The 16,252-nt window shown below is 55.2% G+C and overlaps 1 protein-coding gene across 2 annotated transcripts in view; it reads left to right on the top strand.

Annotated features, from left to right (window-relative positions):
* Positions 1-571: 571 nt before the first annotated feature.
* Positions 572-16,252, top strand: part of WDR4 (WD repeat domain 4) — a 22,306-nt gene continuing 6,625 nt past the window's right edge. The window contains exons 1-8 of one of the 2 annotated variants that reach the window (XM_046651660.1): positions 572-705; positions 2,425-2,490; positions 3,460-3,603; positions 8,055-8,211; positions 8,846-8,958; positions 11,171-11,231; positions 14,192-14,290; positions 15,844-15,908. In XM_046651660.1, the coding sequence (XP_046507616.1) occupies positions 617-705; positions 2,425-2,490; positions 3,460-3,603; positions 8,055-8,211; positions 8,846-8,958; positions 11,171-11,231; positions 14,192-14,290; positions 15,844-15,908 (794 nt within the window). In that variant the 5' untranslated portion in view covers positions 572-616. Of the gene's footprint in view, positions 706-2,424; positions 2,491-2,530; positions 2,621-3,459; positions 3,604-8,054; positions 8,212-8,845; positions 8,959-11,170; positions 11,232-14,191; positions 14,291-15,843; positions 15,909-16,252 lie in introns of those variants that run through there. The other variant, XM_046651661.1, reaches the window with a different exon arrangement.

Below are 16,252 nucleotides of genomic sequence, written 5' to 3' on the forward strand. Positions count from 1 at the left end.
AGACCACTACCTGCTGTGTCCATCAAGCGCTGTGCTGACAGGGCAATCTTGTGACTATTGTGGGAGGGACATTTCCATCATATGTGAAACACTCTGTTTGGGGGTTTATAATCACTCTGTACACCCCACTTCTTCGGTGTCCTTTCTTCCTTCGGGAAGAAAGACCCCGGGCCATGGTTCCTCATAAAGCTTTGTTTAATTTTCTCTTGCTATTCTGTCTCATGTGAATTTAATTCGTTCTCCGGCCAGATGAACCCACATTTGGGAAGAGGAAATGTCTTCCTCCCCTACAATACCAAGCTACAGCGGACAAAGATCCAGAACTGGCCCTACCCAGTTGGAAGGAAAAGAACACTAAGCAAACAAGTGTTATCACGTATGGCATGTATATCAACCAGACGAACTTAGTCAGGGATCACCATGAACCACCCATAGGCACAGAAGTCTGAAGGTGGAAAGCAGAGAGCACCTTCTGCGCATGCCCAGGGCCCCGCTTGGATGGCTACGAGCAGGTGCTACGTCACCTCGCAGCGCCTGCGCGTGACGTCACTGTCTGGTGCCTGCAGGAAGAGGCGCCTGGCGGGCGCACGTGGGTGGCAGCTCAGCAGGAAGGCATATGGCGAGTTCCGTGGGGCTGTCGCTCTGCGGACAGGTGGTGGTGGTCCGGGGCGGCAGTCGGTTCCTGGCCACCTCCACTGCGAGCAGGTGAGGGGTCTGGGCTTAGAGCGAGAACCCAGGCAGCGGGCGCGCGTCAGGGCCTGGAGACCTCGATTCGCCGCGCCACCGGGGCTGCGCCCGCCCTGGGGTGACCTCAGGGGAGCCCCGCTACTGCCTCCAGGCCCTCTGCCGCCGCCCCGGCCGGACGGCGTGTCGCGCCGTGAAATGTTAAGCTCCGCTCCCTTCTCCCAAGACCTGTCCCCGACGCGCCCCTCGCTGCCTGCCCAGTGCCCCGCTCCTTCGGTGGCCGGTCTGCGGCCATCTGGCCGGGCAGCACCGGACACTTAGGGACTCTGCGGGGGCCAGGCGGGGCCGGGTCACGTGGGGCGACGCAGGCCAGGCCTGGGTCAGTGCGAGGTCCCCGGGACGCCGGCCAGACTCGCTCTGGGGCGTAAGGAGGAAGGTGGCCCCGGCTTCCCTGGTGAGAGGGGTTTACTCTCGGGGAACGCGTTCGGACAGACTGAGCCGTGGGACACTCCCTCTCCTTGCAGTGGTGCCTGCTTCCTCATCCTCACCCCCATCCGTCGACCCCGCCCTGCTTAAGCTTCAGGATTCGGGGGTCTTATTCCACACCTCTTTACTCAAGGCCGCACCCAAGAGCCCGCAGTGCACACCTTCATAGTGGCCCTTTGCACGGTTCTGCTTTTGCTTTCCCTAATTTCACGCTCCTTCCTTATCGTTCCACAGTGCTTACACAACGCCCGGGATTTTTAAATCAGTAAATGTTTGTTGATCGAATAGTCTTGACCCAGGACCCTCATGGATAGTAGTAGTGGTCAGTTTCGGCCCCTTGGTTCCTTTCCTAGGGTAGTTTTGGTTCTCTCGTACTTGAAACAGATGATGTGGCTATCAAATGTCAATGCACTCTGCTCTTTGTTCACCCTTTGGTTTCAGAAATCCAATTCGATGTTAAATTTAGATTTCACAGAAAATTTGCTCACAAACCTGTTGTGTTGCTCAGATTATTTTGTTTCAGAGACTCATAGTATCTAACATGCCACAAGGTGACATGGGTATATTACACTTGATCTGCTTATTCAGTCTTTGCCTTTTGAGGAAATCCAGTGGCCGGCAATGTTTCTGACTTGGAGGACTACTACTGTTTCTACACTACAGTGTTCCATGTGAGGAGAGTTTGGGGGCAGTCACTTTAAAGTCTGTATATTTGTACAAGATGCATTGCCTGTGCCAGGCGCTGGAGGCGGGGCGGGATAAACCGAGGAGAGCTTAGGGTCTGGTAGGGAAGATGGGTGGCTTCTATTATTGCTAAGTGCTTGGCAGCGATGGGAACTCTTTTGGGGAGGTGAGACATTTTTCTAAAGAAATAGTTTTAAATTCGGGTGCAAAAAAACTCCCTGAAAACTCAACAATATCAGAGCACAATTTCTTCTAACATAACCATCTTGCATTGATTTTCTAGTGCCTGAAAGAATAGTGTATTACTTCCTGTTCAGTTTTTGTCCTCATTTATTTTACTTAACTGATTTTTTTGGGCAGAACCATGCCAGTCGTGTATGGCAAATCTAAATAGGAGATTAGGCAAATAAAGCTGCTTGACTGTTCCCTGAAATAGCGTACCTAGACAATTTCCTGTTGTGGCTAAGACCCTTAATTTAATGAATATGTGAATATTTTTTGTTCCAGGAAAAAAAAATGAGAATTTTTATTAACAAAGTCCTCCTTTTAAAATCTGTTATTTTTCTTTAGTGATGATGACAGCCTCTTCACATATGATTGCAGTACTGCCGAAAAGAAGTCACAAGAAAATAAAGGGTGAGATGATGGGGAAACCTCTTCGGGCCCTGATTCATGCTTTGAATAATGGGACCAGATAGCCTAAGAAGTAAATTGCCATTCCACTCGCTGAATTCATTTCTGTTACCATGCTGCGTGGATAAACCAGGTACCACCTCAGGAAAGAAATGTGTAACTAACTTTCAAATTATGCGTTAAGAATATTAGGACTTTCCAAAATAATTTCACAAATTTAGTTTTTGTCAGTAATTATTTTATTGGCATCTTAAAATGACAGTGCAATTTTAAATGCGTTGAGGCAAGTGTATGAAATTAACTTTAGCTACTTGAAAGGTAAGAATGGCAGAGTGATAATTTTGTGTGGTGGCTTTCTTTAGTAGAGTTGGTCTCGTGGCCCAGTTTACTTAGTGATTTAATCCCCACCTCCAGTCTTGGATTAGTTCATGTCCATGAGGGAAGGGGCCCTGTGATCTCTCAGGGTCTTTCCAGCTCAGCTCTTTGCATTCTGGCAAGTATGCTGAGAGATTTTCTGTTTAATTAGGTTTCACTCCTTAAAAATTAGAGCTGTTTTGGGGGTGGCCTGGTGATGCAGCGGTTAAGTGCACACGTTCAGCTTTCACGGCCCGGGTTTGCTGGTTCGGATCCCAGGTGCGGACATGGTACCGCTTGGCACGCCATGCTGTGGTAGGCGTCCCACATATAAAGTAGAGGAAGATAGGCATGAATGTTAGCTCAGGGCCAGTCTTCCTGAGCAAAAAGAGGAGGATTGGCAATAGATGTTAGCTCAGGGCTAATCTTCCTCAAAAAAAAAAAAAAAAAAAAGCTGTTTTGAACCTCCCCATGTCCCCTTAATATGTCTTATATTCTGGCTATACGAGCCTCACAACATTTTCTACCCCTGCTTGCAGTGTAAACTAACAAGGCTGGCGGAGGAATGCAGCCACATGTACTCAGGAAAGGCCTAACCGCTTTCCTCCTCTCTCCCAGGGAGGATGGACCACCCGTGGATCAGGGGAGTGACACGATCCTGGCCTCCACCTTCTCCACATCTGGCAGCTATTTTGCTTTAACAGATGACAGTAAGCGTCTGATTCTTTTCCGTACAAAACCATGGCAATGTCTGAGTGTCAGGTATGAAATGCTAACGTTGAATAATTATGATGTCAAACTCACAGCTTACACTTGCATGCCACTAACGATAGTGACAGTGACAGTAGGAATAAGTAACTAACCCGTAGCACCACTTCTGGGCCAGGCACTGTTTTTTGGCACTTTACTCGTGTTAACTGATTGAATCCTTGTAACAACCCCGTGATGGGAGCAGGGGCATCATTCTCACCCACCCCACTGGCCAGAAGTCTGGAAGCTGACCCCAGGCAGTCAGCTCAGAAGGGCAGAGCCACCCCTTGAACCTGGTCCCTCTGGCTCTGGAGTCGGTGCCCCTGGCACTACGCCATCCTGCTTTCCAAACAGTGTTCCTCCAGCCTTGCAGCAGCAGAAACAAAGAATGTCAGCATGCCCCCTGAGTGTCAGGGCTTTTGTGTCAGTTAGGGCATCTCTGCCACAGTTTTAATTCAGTAGGTTTTTAAATTAGTGCACTTATTTCTACGTATCTGAAGGACGGGTGGGAGCTCAGTGTTGGTGGGGAAAGACGTCAGCAGCTCGGCCAGAACATAGATGTCACGGGGCCTAGGTATCCTTTGCTACAGTCATGCAGCGCATAACCATGTTTCAGTCAACAACAGGCTGCAGATACGATGGTGCTCCCGAAAGATTAGTGCCTGTAGCCAAGATGTGTAGTGGGCTGTACCGCTAGGTTTGTGTAAGTGCACTCTGTGATTGCACGATGGCGAAATCGCCTGACGACGCCTTTCTCAGCATGTACCTCGTCAGTCAGACACATGCCTGTACACAGTGGGTGTGCGTACTGTTGGGGCTTCTGACCCCTGTGGCCCCCCCCGCTGGGACAGGGACCATTTTCTGTTGAAGGTGTGGGTGCAGGCGCTGGGCCCAGCTGGTGGCCTTGTGAGTCGGCAGAGAGCTTGCCCTCGCTTTAGAGGTGGAAGTTCGCAAGTTGCTAGAACCTGGACAAAGGAGTGAAAGGTCACGTTACATCCATACAGGTGCCCTGCTCACAGGTAGCACTTCACTTTGAACTTGGGAACAGGGCGTCCACACAGCCTGCCTGCACTCCTGGGTCCTAACAGTGGAGCTTGCGCTCGATGGAAGGGCAAGTGCCCAGGACTCCTGGGGGCTCTGATTGTTCTAGAAGGGAACACGGCCCTGTGCGGGGTCTGATAAGGGAGGAAGCTAGAGCGTCCCCGACTCTCACGCGAGTCGGTGTGCTGCCCGGCTTTTCAGTAAGAGAATTTAGGGCGGGGCCTCTTGAGTGCAAGGCGCAGGATGGGTGTCCACACGGTGCTCTATGTTGTGGGGCTGGGCAGGTGCTGTGCTCTTGTCCTGTCTTCAAGGTAGTCTCTTGGTGATTCCCAGTAACCCTCAGAGGGTGGGCGCACAGTCGTTGGTATCTGGCACTTTTCCCTTTAATTGTGTGTTTGTTGGTTTTTAAATTGATATCAACAAAGTAACTTCGTGTAGGAAACATTTGCACTGGGTGGCACAGAAGACAAATAATGTGATTGGATGAGATTAAGGGAGCAGATGACAAAGTCCAGAGTGTCCACAGTGTTGCTCAGAGGAGGCACGTCTTATACTGCAAACACTGCAGGCCTGGGAGTTATACGGACCCCCTGTGCCCGCCCCACACGTGTGCCCACCGTACAGGTGTGCCTGCCCCACAGGTGTGCCCAGCTCCACGGGTGTGCCTGCCCCCATAGGTATGCCCGCCCTCGCCTGTCAGCCATTGAATAAAGGGGTGGGGCCAGACTGTGTCTCAGGTCTAGGGGTGGCATTTCTCACGTGGCCTTTCCCTGTAGCTGGCCCTGAACTCAGCACCTCGTCGTTCTCTGTGTTGAGCTTTTGGAGGCCCCTGGTCCTAGCCAGACGTGTAGTTACTGACGCCCCCCTGTACCCAGTGCCCTGGACGAGTTCTTCAGTGCTGTTTTTTATGCCTTTAGAATTTTGGCTTTGTGAACTTTTTAGAGTTGGGTCGAATGAAATCTTTCCCCTTTCTCGCTAATGGGCATTCGGAGGAGACTTTTCTGCTAGAGAAGGTTTTTGCGAGAGTGGGGAAGGAGGAGGAGAGCTTGTGCAGTGAACAGAGGTGACTGGGAGGATGCGCAGCAGGTGGTGTCGCCCCTGTGCTGTCCAGCGGATGTTACGCTGAGGGGGGACAGAGCGGTCCGCCAACCTGGCGGCTCTTTACTTTTGGCGCACAGGCCCCTTCTGGGTCTGATGGACCCTTCCTGAGGAAAATACCCATCCATGACACACCTAACGGTCAGTTCATTGTTAGGGGTTTCCAGGCCTGGCAGTTGATCCACATTTGACCGACTGAGGCCCCACGCTACTGTGGGACTCGCTCACAGCTCAGTGCTCTCCAGTGGCTGCTTCATTTGTCACTGGCACAGAGGAGAGGGCCACGCTGGCCCTGGGGGACCTGAGGAGATGAGTGCGAGGCCGCAAACCCAGCGAATCTGGAGGAGGGGGAAGGTGCGGAGACCCGAGACTCTTCTGGGGCTGGAGGTTGATGGGGTGGCTGCCCCTGAGGCTACTTCCACTGGGGCAGCAAGGCCCGCCCACCGACTGTCCTGTCCGATGACCTGTCCCCCCATCTGCGACCTGACTGTCTAGGACCCTAACCCCAAACCTGCTCCGTACAGCTGAGCCGCATCCTGGAATCATGGCCAGGACGAATTTTGCCTGAGGAGCTGAAAGCCTCCAGCTGGCACAAGACTAAAGGGACAGTATACGGAGTGGAGACATTTCTGTGCCCAGCCTGGTGCGAGGGCCGTCAGCGTGGGGGGTGCTCGTTCCCCCCGGGGTGGGCGAGTCCATTGGAATCTGGGCCCCTCAGTCCTGGAGGACTGACCGTGGCTGCTCCTCCAGAGCCGACACCGTGACCGAGCTCCTGGCAGCTGCTTCATTAGCCCTTTGGGACGGGCGGCTGTGCTGCTGGCTCAGCGTGGGCCGTTGGTTTAAATTACAGCTACTCTCAGAATTTTGATTAATCTGGCCCTGGAGCCTCATTATCTTTCTTTTGTCATTGTTTTCTCTGTATTTATCACATTACGCCTCCCTCCTGCAGCTCCACTGGCACCAATGAGCGGAGGAGGTTTAGCGCTGCCGGGGGCCTGGCAGCAGACGCCTGGGACACAGCCAGAGGCCTCCTCCCTTGGTTTTTCTATCCCTTTGTCCCTCCACTCCTGAGAAGTGCCGGGGTCCTGTTTGGTCCGTGTGTTGGGGACATAATTCCTTGAAGCTTCGGCTTCCATTTTAAGCTAACATCTGGAGTTCCAGCTGCAGTGAGCCGGGCAACGTCTGCAGGGACATTAGCTCTTTGCCGGGGAGGTGGGTCCACTTCCACCCCCTGGGTGACAAAGGAGAACAGGGACAGCCGCTCTTCTGTGGAGAGGTTGTAAACCTAGACAATGTAACGTCTGTGTGTAAGGCAGTGGCACAGCTTCTGTCTAATATAGGATAAAAATACAGATGCCTTGCCTTGTGGGGGGTGGGTTTTGCTACTTGGAAGAGATCCCAGTAGAAATGAAAAACAACAGAAGGAAACAGCGGCAGCCCCGTCCCCTGGGTGGGTAGGTGTGGCTGTGGGGCCTGTGTCAGTACAAACGAGGTGTGGGCTGTAACAGTTTCTTATGCTGTCACTGTTACTGAACCAGCTCACAAACATGACACATCCCATGAATCCGGATCAAAGGTTTGAATTAGTGAGCATGCTGATTTTAATACAGACTGGGCTGGAACTCACACTCCCTGGCGGCTGTGCCTCCAGAGTTGCCCCAACGATGACGAGTGCTGTTATCACTGTGGCCCTGTGTTGTGTTCCGCCCCAGCCCTCAGGGTATTGGTGACAGCCCCCATTTCAGGGATGTTGTGAGTGAGCAGCACACTGGGATTCCTGGTCCAGCGCAGCAGAACAAGCAGTGGGTTGTCACGAGAGCCACGGGGTTGGAGTGTGGGCTCGGGGGTCCTGGATGGGAAGCTGCAGGGGCGGCAGGGCCCCCCGTGGTGTAGTGTGCCTTCAGGTTTGACGGCGCCCCAGAGCACGTTTGGTGTTTTGTGAAACTGACCATTGCGTCATGCCGAATGCACCACAGGGGTGCTGGGGTCCAGGAGCAGCTTCCCCCAACATTTTGTGATGACAGTTTTCAAACATCCAGTAAAGTGGGTTTCATGTTGAACACCTAGATACCCACCACCCAGGTTCTGGCATTAGAAGCAGATGTTTGTAAAGAAAGTATTATAAAAGCAAAATTTGTTTAAGGCATTGGCTTTGTTTCTGTTCTCTTAATTGATTTGTTTTGTTGGCACCGTCTTTGGTAACTAAAAAAGGAGGCACACGGCAAGGAGCTGACGCATGCTGGCAGGACGCACGGCTTGTGGGTTTGTGGGAGGCTCCTGGGCTGACCTGTGTGAGCCGACCGTGGGCATCTCTGGCCTTCCAGGATGGTGGTGAGGAGGTGCACAGCCCTGACTTTCACAGCCTCCGAGGAGAAGGTTCTGGTGGCAGATAAGTCTGGGGACGTTTATTCCTTTTCGGTGCTGGAGCCACACGGATGCGGCAAGCTGGAACTCGGACACCTGTCGATGTTGCTGGATGTGGTAGGTGGGCGATGTGCCTAATGGATGCTGCTGCGGTCAGGCGCAGGTGGGGCCGAGGTGGGAGGGTCTGGCGAGGGGGCCGAGGCTGGGTCTGCGCGCCGAGTCGGGGGTCTGGGTTCCCCTGTGGCAGGCATAGCGCCCTGCAGATTTGTGGGCAGGAGAGCCGTAGGAATGGAATTTAGAAGGGCGAAGCTGACAGCAGGGTGAAAGAAGATGGGTGGGTCGGGAGGTGGCCCGTGGTTCCAGAAGTGAGGGACAGCCCAGGTTGGGGTGACAAGGCGGAGGGGCATGAGCTCGTCTTCCGTGCTTTACGGGCATTACCTTGCGGTCCTCCCAACCCCCGAGCCAGGGACTGCCCTCCCAAGAGGCACCCAGAGGCCCAGTGAGGGCCAGGCTGCAGCCAGGGGGCGGTGGAGCTGGGGTGGGTCCCCATGAGAACAACAGGGGAAGAGAAGACCACCAGGACTTGGTGACTGGCTGGACACGGGGACACGTGAAAGAAGAAGGTGACCTAGGGTGCTGGAGGTGGAGTGGGTGCAGCCTGGTGTAGAGCTGAGGAACGGGCCCTGGAGACAGGGCCTGTAGGGGTGGGCAGAGGACGTCTGATCTGTTGTTTCTCACCCCTTGCACACAGGCTGTGAGTCCCGACGACCACTTCATCCTCACCGCCGACCGGGACGAGAAGATCCGGGTCAGCTGGGCCGCGGCGCCACACAGCATCGAGGCCTTCTGCCTGGGGCACACGGAGTGAGCACCGCCCCTTTGCCCCCCCCCCCCCCCCCCCCCCCCCCCCCGCCCGGGTCCCAGGAGAGCTTTCCTGTTGGCCTTGACGGTTCGGCCGTGGTCCTGAGCATGGCGTGTGTTGTGCTCCCTGAGGGAGCCTGTGTAACGCCCGGCCGGTGCTTCTGCTCTCCTGTCCTCACCATGGGTCCACAGCAGCTCAGGGCTTGCTTCTGGAAAACTCCTCTTGGTGTAGACACCCACTGGTACCTGGTCGTCGTTGGCATCACTAAGCAGGTACTGGGGACAGGAATGAGCTTGAGTGCTTTGAACTGTCCGAGAAGTGAGTGGCCTCCTCACTGTGTCCGTGTCCTGGTGAGTGCGCTCTCAGGAGTGCGTTTTGACATCGTAGACGGGAGGCATTCCTGAGGACCGTGCTGCTCTCCTTGGGTGGAGGGCTGGTGGCCAGTGCACCGGGGAGAAGCACCTGGCTTCCTTGGCCGGATGCTGTAGACGGTGTTGTTGGGGGCAGTGGATGACGTCAGAGGGATTTATTTCGGTTCTGAGGTTGCTCCTGTCCCCTTGGTTTGGAAAGGAGTGTAAGAATTGACCTTTCTGGAGGTCCGCAAGCCCTCAGTTGGTATCTCCTGGCAGCTCGTTTTGAGTTTATCCCAGTCCTTGGTAATCCAGCACCCAGAGTTTTCATGACCTACACACCCTCCAGCACTCGCCCCGTTCTGTGTCTCACTGGGGTCTGCGGCTCCCCACCCCAGCCTGGTACACTCCTGTCTCAGGGCCTTTGCACGTGCTGTTCCTGCTCACGGGCATGCCCTTCCCAACGGCTCTGCGCCCTCCTTCACTTCCTCAGCTTTCTGCTCAACACCTCTTACCTTCTCAGGAAGGCCTCCCACCCTCTCTTGAGGAGCACCCCCTCCCTCGGCCCCCTCTCCACTGTGCCTTTCTTCTTAGCCATGCTGCCCAGGACGGGAGCCACAAGCTACGGCAATGGATCTGAAGTGAGATGTGCTGTTAGCATAAAACACCTGATTTTGAAGGCTTTGTGTGAAAAAGAATGTAGAAACAGCTCATTATTAATTCGCTATATTGATTGCAGGTAGAAATGATAATATTTTGGATATATTAAGTCAAAACGTAGCATCTCACCTGCATCTGTTTACTTTTGTTAACGTGGTTGTAGCAAACGTAAAATGCCGTCCATGGCTCACGTGGTGGCTCGTCCTGTTGTCTGCCTCCCCCCAGGCCCCAGTCAGAGGCCTGGGTGCACTAGCTCGTTGCTGCCTCCAGCACTCCCACGTCTGGCCCTGTAGGGGCTCGGCAGACAGCACAGTGAGTGAGTGACGGTTGATTTGTAAGCATCTCGTTTAAGATCCTATGGAAACTGTGGTTTCTGCCCCTTTCCAGTGGGGACATGGAGGGGACTGCACCCTCTAGTGGACGTGCCGTGCTCTCATGGTGGACGCAGGCTGTATTGGTCCCACAGCGTGTCCTTTTTCCTTTTCAAGCACCTGAGGTTGGAATCCCAGGCGCCTGTGTGGAAGGCAGCCCTGGTCGGGGGCTGCTGGGCCGGGGCGGGGCCCAGGCCAGGGATGATAGTGGAGCAAGGGAGCCACGCCGGCCCCCTTCGCATGGTCCTCGGGAGCGCTGCATTTGTGATCGAGCTGGGAGCAGAGCGGGGAGCCTGTCCCCCGGCGGAGCTGGAGGCTGCAGCTGCGCTGGTAGACGGAGATGGGTGCTGGGGGTGCCGGGCTGCTCAGGCCCTTGGTGTGGGGGACAGGAGGCCTGGTTCTGGCTGCTGGTCAGCCTTGCTGCCCTTCTCCATCCATGCTCTGTCCTGTGAGTCTCACCCTGGGAGCCTCCCAGGGGTCCTCGTCATCAGGGACTGTGGATGAGGGTCTCGTGGGAGCAGCTGCAGTGCTGTGTGCAGGGCAGCTCCAGAGCAGCACAGACACTCGTGGATCTTTCCAGCAGGCGTGGCAGGGGAGCCTGTGGACCTGGGGGCCACCCTTGCTGGAGCCTGTCATCCTGGGGCCCCAAGAATGGCATGGCGCTCCGCCACCTCTCACCGCCGTCCGCTCACACGTGTTCATCTTCTCAGTTCTGCCGGGGGCCGGGGTCGGGTCTGGGGGGAGAAGGCTCCTCCTTGAGCTGACAGATGTGCTATGCGGGTGCCACAGCCGATCTGGGGCCCCGGCTCACGCTCTGCCGCTCTCCCCTGCAGGTTCGTGAGCCGCATCTTCGTGGTGCCTGACCAGCCCGAGCTGCTTTTATCCTCCTCCGGGGTAAGTGCTTCGCTCCAGCACGTGTGTCCCTGGGTTCCACTCAGCAGTGATGGGCCGAGCCATGCTTGGGGGCGGGGTCTCCCCGTGATGGGCTTGTCTTCTGTTCCTGGCTGTGGTCGGAAGTCAGCGTGTTCCTTCTCGTCGGTGGCTGTCCACTAGATGGTGCTTGTTGTTTCTGAATTTCAGAGCTGGCCGTGGCTCGCTCCTCGCTTACAGCTGTTTATTCAGGGCTGTGTGTGTGTGTGTGTGTGCGCGCGCACCCGTGTGCATGTTGAGCTAGAATGGGTGTGCATGGAGTCCGTTCTGAGGGCTGCCGTTACATCTGTAATAGCATCGTGATCTTTGAGTCCTGGAGGGACCTGGGTTCCATCACCGTGGCTGTCACGCTGTCCAGGGCCAGTCTCCTGTGCACAGGTGTAGACGGGCCGAGGCCCCTGGCCTTGGTGGATGCTCAATCAGCAGGTGCAGCCTCTGTCCCGGAAGTTGGGCCTGAAGCCTTAACAGCTGAGTGAGTAGAGGCACGTCTCTGCTGAGGAATGATCTCTGGAAGGACCGTTAAGCAGCAGTTTTGCCAAAGTGCAGGTCTGAATTACCGGTGGCGTTTGATTCTTCCCTTCTTTTCAGACGTGGCTGCCTGGGTGGCTGCCGGGGAGGGCTTGTCGACATGCTGACGACATTTCGGCCCTGGGTCCTGTGGGTATCTGACTGCTGTTCTTTCCCGCATCACGCTTGTTTTCTCACCTGTTGTTAATTTCCTGTTTTCTTGTCCTGCTCTTCAAAACCATGTGTGGTCATACGAAAATAAAAAGAAAATGAATGTGGCCAGAGTTCCCAGACACAGCCAGTTTTGTGAATTTTGCTGTCAGCCTTCCAGTCTTTTTTGTAATAAAAAAGGAAACACTCAGGCACACAGAAAGGTAAAATGAACACCTGTGATCTCACCGCTTAGCTTTGTCAGCTCCAGCACTCTGTCTCCAGTCCTTTTTACAGAAGTGAAGCAGGGCTGGTGTGCTGGCGGTCTCTGTGTGCCCTGCCCTTGTCCTATTGTCGTTGGCGTGGTCCCCCTGCACATTGGAAAGGACAGTTACTTTTATTAAAAGCACGTATTTAAAAAGTCAGATACTGCTGTAGGGCTTATAATGAAGAATCGAATCCCTCCCACCACCCCTCCAAGGCAAGTCCTTGGACCGCCCGCAGCTGTGCCCTCTTCCCGTCAGCCCGTGTTTCCAGAGAACAGGGCGCTCGAGAAGCAGAGGTAGGAGCAGTGTTCTGCTGTCTGCTCCTTCTGCGGGGGGAGAACAATTTCTTGCCCTTCATCCCTCTGGTGGCACCTTGCTGGTGGCTCCTTATCTCCTGAGGCCCGCCCCTCCTCCACCCCTCCCTGTCTGTCTGTCTGTCTGTCTCTGGATTCACTCCTTTCCTTTGGGGATGGCGTCGTCCAGCAGCTTTCTGAAGGTGCAGGGGGAAGTGTTACGAGACTGCCTGTGGAAATGCCCCAGCACTCGGTGGTTAGAAATCTTGGTGTAATTTTTCCCACAGATTTTTGAAGGTGTTGCTCCAGTGTTTTCCCTGTTTGGTTTTTAATTTGCTCGGTTTTCTCCCCATTTTTCTTTTGGGAAGTCGGTGGCGGGGGCAGGGCGTCTGATTGCTCTGATGGGTCCCCCTCACTGCCACCCTGCTGCAGGCCCATTGGGCCGGCCTGAGTCTGGTGCACAGGCGCGTCCCGGGCGTGCCTCCCACGGCCGGTCCGTCCCTCGTTCATCCCAGCGTCACAGCCTTCATTGACCTCTTGTGATTGTCTTCCATTCTTCTCGTCTCTCATCTGTGTCCCAAGGGTTTGTGTTTTAAAACATGCTTTTCTCGCCACTCTAGAGGGACTTTTGGGGTGAGTGGGGACACCTGTAGACACACCTGTGTGTTCGTCTCCGTGTTTATCTGTCATATTTGCAGAAAGATATTTGTGCTCGTGTCCTGCGATTAACCCAGAGACACCTGCTCTTCACAGTCTGGGGGAAGTGACTTTTTTTCTTTTGGTCACTGAAAACTTTGCACATGTGGCACAGGGACGCTGTCTCCTTAGACTTAGCATTCAGTCGTGTGCAGCCTGGGCGGGTCTATCTGCTTTGGTAAGGGAATCACGCTGCACGGAGGGGTCCTCCTGTGACTGAGGCCCAAGTGGACTAGGTTGCATTTCACTCAGTGTCTCGTCGTTCTCCTTACGTGTGCAGTTCCTTCTATTTCCCTCTTTTTTTTTTGGCTGAGGAAGATTTGTCCTGAGCTAACATCTACTGCCAATCTTCCTCATTTTGTACGTGAGCCACCACAGCATGGGCAGTGACAGAGGAGTGGTGTCGGTGCGCACCTGGGAGTGGAAGCCAGGCTGCTGAAGTGGAGCGCACCCGACTTAACCACTGGGCCTGGGGGCCGGCTTCTCCCTCCTTTCTGATGAGTGCTGTACAAATGTTTGTTCATTTAAATCCCCTTCTTCTGCATTTATATTTATCTTTGGAGTACTAAAGCTTGGTACATTCATCAGTTTCCTACAGTGGATGCCCCTTCTCACCCGTTCAGCCGGCACACGCTCGTGAGCCCCCTGTGCTCTCCCTGTGTGAATGCATGATCATTGATGTGTCTGTGTGTGCAACCGTGTGTGGACGCGTGTTTGTGTGTGTGTGAGCGTGTGCATACTTAGCCTGAGCATAGCCGATGTGTTTGGCCTCCGGTCACTTGACAATTAGATTGTCTTATGTCTTCTGCCCGTTTTGCTGTGTGGGTCCCCTGTGTTTGTCTTCATGATTTGCACGAGCTCTTTGTGCAGCAATCACTGACAGCAAAGAGCGTTAGTTGGTGAAGGCACACTGGCTGTCGCTGTTACCTTCCCGTGACCTGCTGGAGCCCGGACGCTATGGGGGTGCCGTGTTCCCCGAGAGCGTGTGCTGACCTGTCCTTGGCGTGTGCAGGACCGCACCCTGAGGCTCTGGGAGTACAGAAGCGGCCGAGAACTGCACTGCTGTCACCTGGACACCCCGCAGGAGCCGTCGGAGCCTTGGGGCGACAAGGTGACCCCAAGTTTATCTCGGGTTTGTTGGGGCTGGCGGGCGCCTCTCCACTCACTGGGATGGTGTGGAAAAAGTCGTTTTACATTGGAAATGTTTCTTTGCTGTCAAGGCAGGCTTCTAGCTGTGAGGAATCATGTATTTCAAATTCCAAAGGCACCGAGTCAATAGGAGGGAAATGATTTATGTCTCCCCGTGTTTGCCTTCGAACAACTCATTTACAGAAAAGCCTCTAGTTCCGCTCAGACATGGGAAAAGTGGTGGTGCTGAGCAAATTGCCTCACCGTGGGCTTATTAGCCGGGCAGCGGGCCGAGCACCCCCCAGCATTCTCTCTTGTCCCTCATGGGTTAATCTCATGATCCCCCCAGGATGACACGCAGGCCAGCCTGTCCCCAGGGCAGGTCCCCCGGGCGTTCCTTTGCCAAGGACATTTTCAGGGGAAGAGGTGTGGGCTGCCTTTTGGGGTGCTCTGGATCCTGCTCGTGGGCCCCCAGCTCTGATGCTTCTGAGCTGTGCCCTTCACGGCCGGGGTCCAGGCTGGTCACACGTGGACGGCCCTGCCGGCTTCCCAGAGGCCCCCTGGGCCTGGTCATGGGGGAGGGCTCTGCTCATATAGGTTGGTCTCTGATGGCCAGAGTGCCCTCTGCCTGTCCTCAGGGCAGCTTTGCACTTGCTCTTGTGACCCTGCCAGCCCACAGGAACTCAGCTCTCCTGCCTGTCTAATGAGGCCTGGTGTGAGTGAGTGGCTCATCTGCCTTGTCCCCGGGCTGGCTCTGTGTTTCTCTTGTCCACCCTGAGCCCGCTCTGCAGCCGGGCTTGTTTCAGGCCAGGGCCCCGGAGACCCGGGTCAGCAAACTCCAGCTGCTCAGCCACCCCTTGTGGGTGCCTCCTGCTTTGGTTTCTGCAGTCACGGGGCCCACCCTTGGAAGCCTGGCAAACGAAGGCTGATCTGTTCTGGAAACTTCTTCATATCCGGGCCCTCATGTATCCTGATCCCTGGGTGGCGAGGTTGCTGTGAGTCCCTTTCTCAGGGCGAGGAGAGCTCAGGGCAGAGAGGAAGGGAACAGGCAGGGCTCCGACGGGCTGGCACCTGTGGCTGCGAGCAGGGCCCTGGACTCATGGGCCCCTCGCTTCCCGCCCCGGGGCCCCGGCAGGTGAGGGGCAGCCTTGCCGAGTGCCCACCGTCCCTCTCTTCCTCCCCACATCAGCCTCTCCTCTGCGGTGTGCGGGTGCAGGTATGGCGTTAATGGTCCCTGAGTCTCTGTGTCCGCTCCTTGCCTTGGACCAGCTCTCTTGGCTTTGGCAATGCTCCCCGGGCTCTAGAGGGCGGGCCAAGGCCCCAGGGAGGCAGGCATGCATGATCACTTGTGAAATAGGCAGTCAGCATTGTCTGTCTCCCCTTGCTGCATTCCAGAGCATTCCCGCAGCGTCCTCTTTCTCGTTCTTGACCGTATGAGGGAGCTGTCAGAGTTGTGCAGTGACTCTGTGCAGCGGGGACAGAAGGATCCAGGGTCGGGTCCCTGACAGGCCGCTAAACTGCCACTTTCCCTTTCAGAGATTTGCCGCGGCCAGGATGGTGTATTGGCACCGGGAGAACTGTGTGGCGCTCCTGGGTGATGGGTGAGCTGCAGACCTGCAGGGGGTGGCCGCATTGTTCTGTTGCCCCGCCGTCTGTCTCCCGGCTAGGGAGGGCTAGGTGGTGTCACTGGTGTAGCATCACCCTGCAGGGAATTCACTTCTGGAGGACTGCTGTTGTGTGAGGGGCGTGGGCTCCTTGCATTGTGTTGGCACCCTTTTACTGGCTCTTTCCATCCACCAGTAGAGTGGGGAGCAGTGGCCTCTCACTGGTCTTTGTGCATGATAGAATCCCACCTAAGGGTTGACTGGTCGAGTCTGCTTCAATCAGTCTGACCCAAGGGCTGGTCATGGTGGAATCCCGCTGGGAGGGCTGGTCACGGTGGATC

Source organism: Equus quagga, unplaced genomic scaffold (assembly GCF_021613505.1).
Source record: "Equus quagga isolate Etosha38 unplaced genomic scaffold, UCLA_HA_Equagga_1.0 73442_RagTag, whole genome shotgun sequence".
Classification (NCBI taxonomy): domain Eukaryota; kingdom Metazoa; phylum Chordata; class Mammalia; order Perissodactyla; family Equidae; genus Equus; species Equus quagga.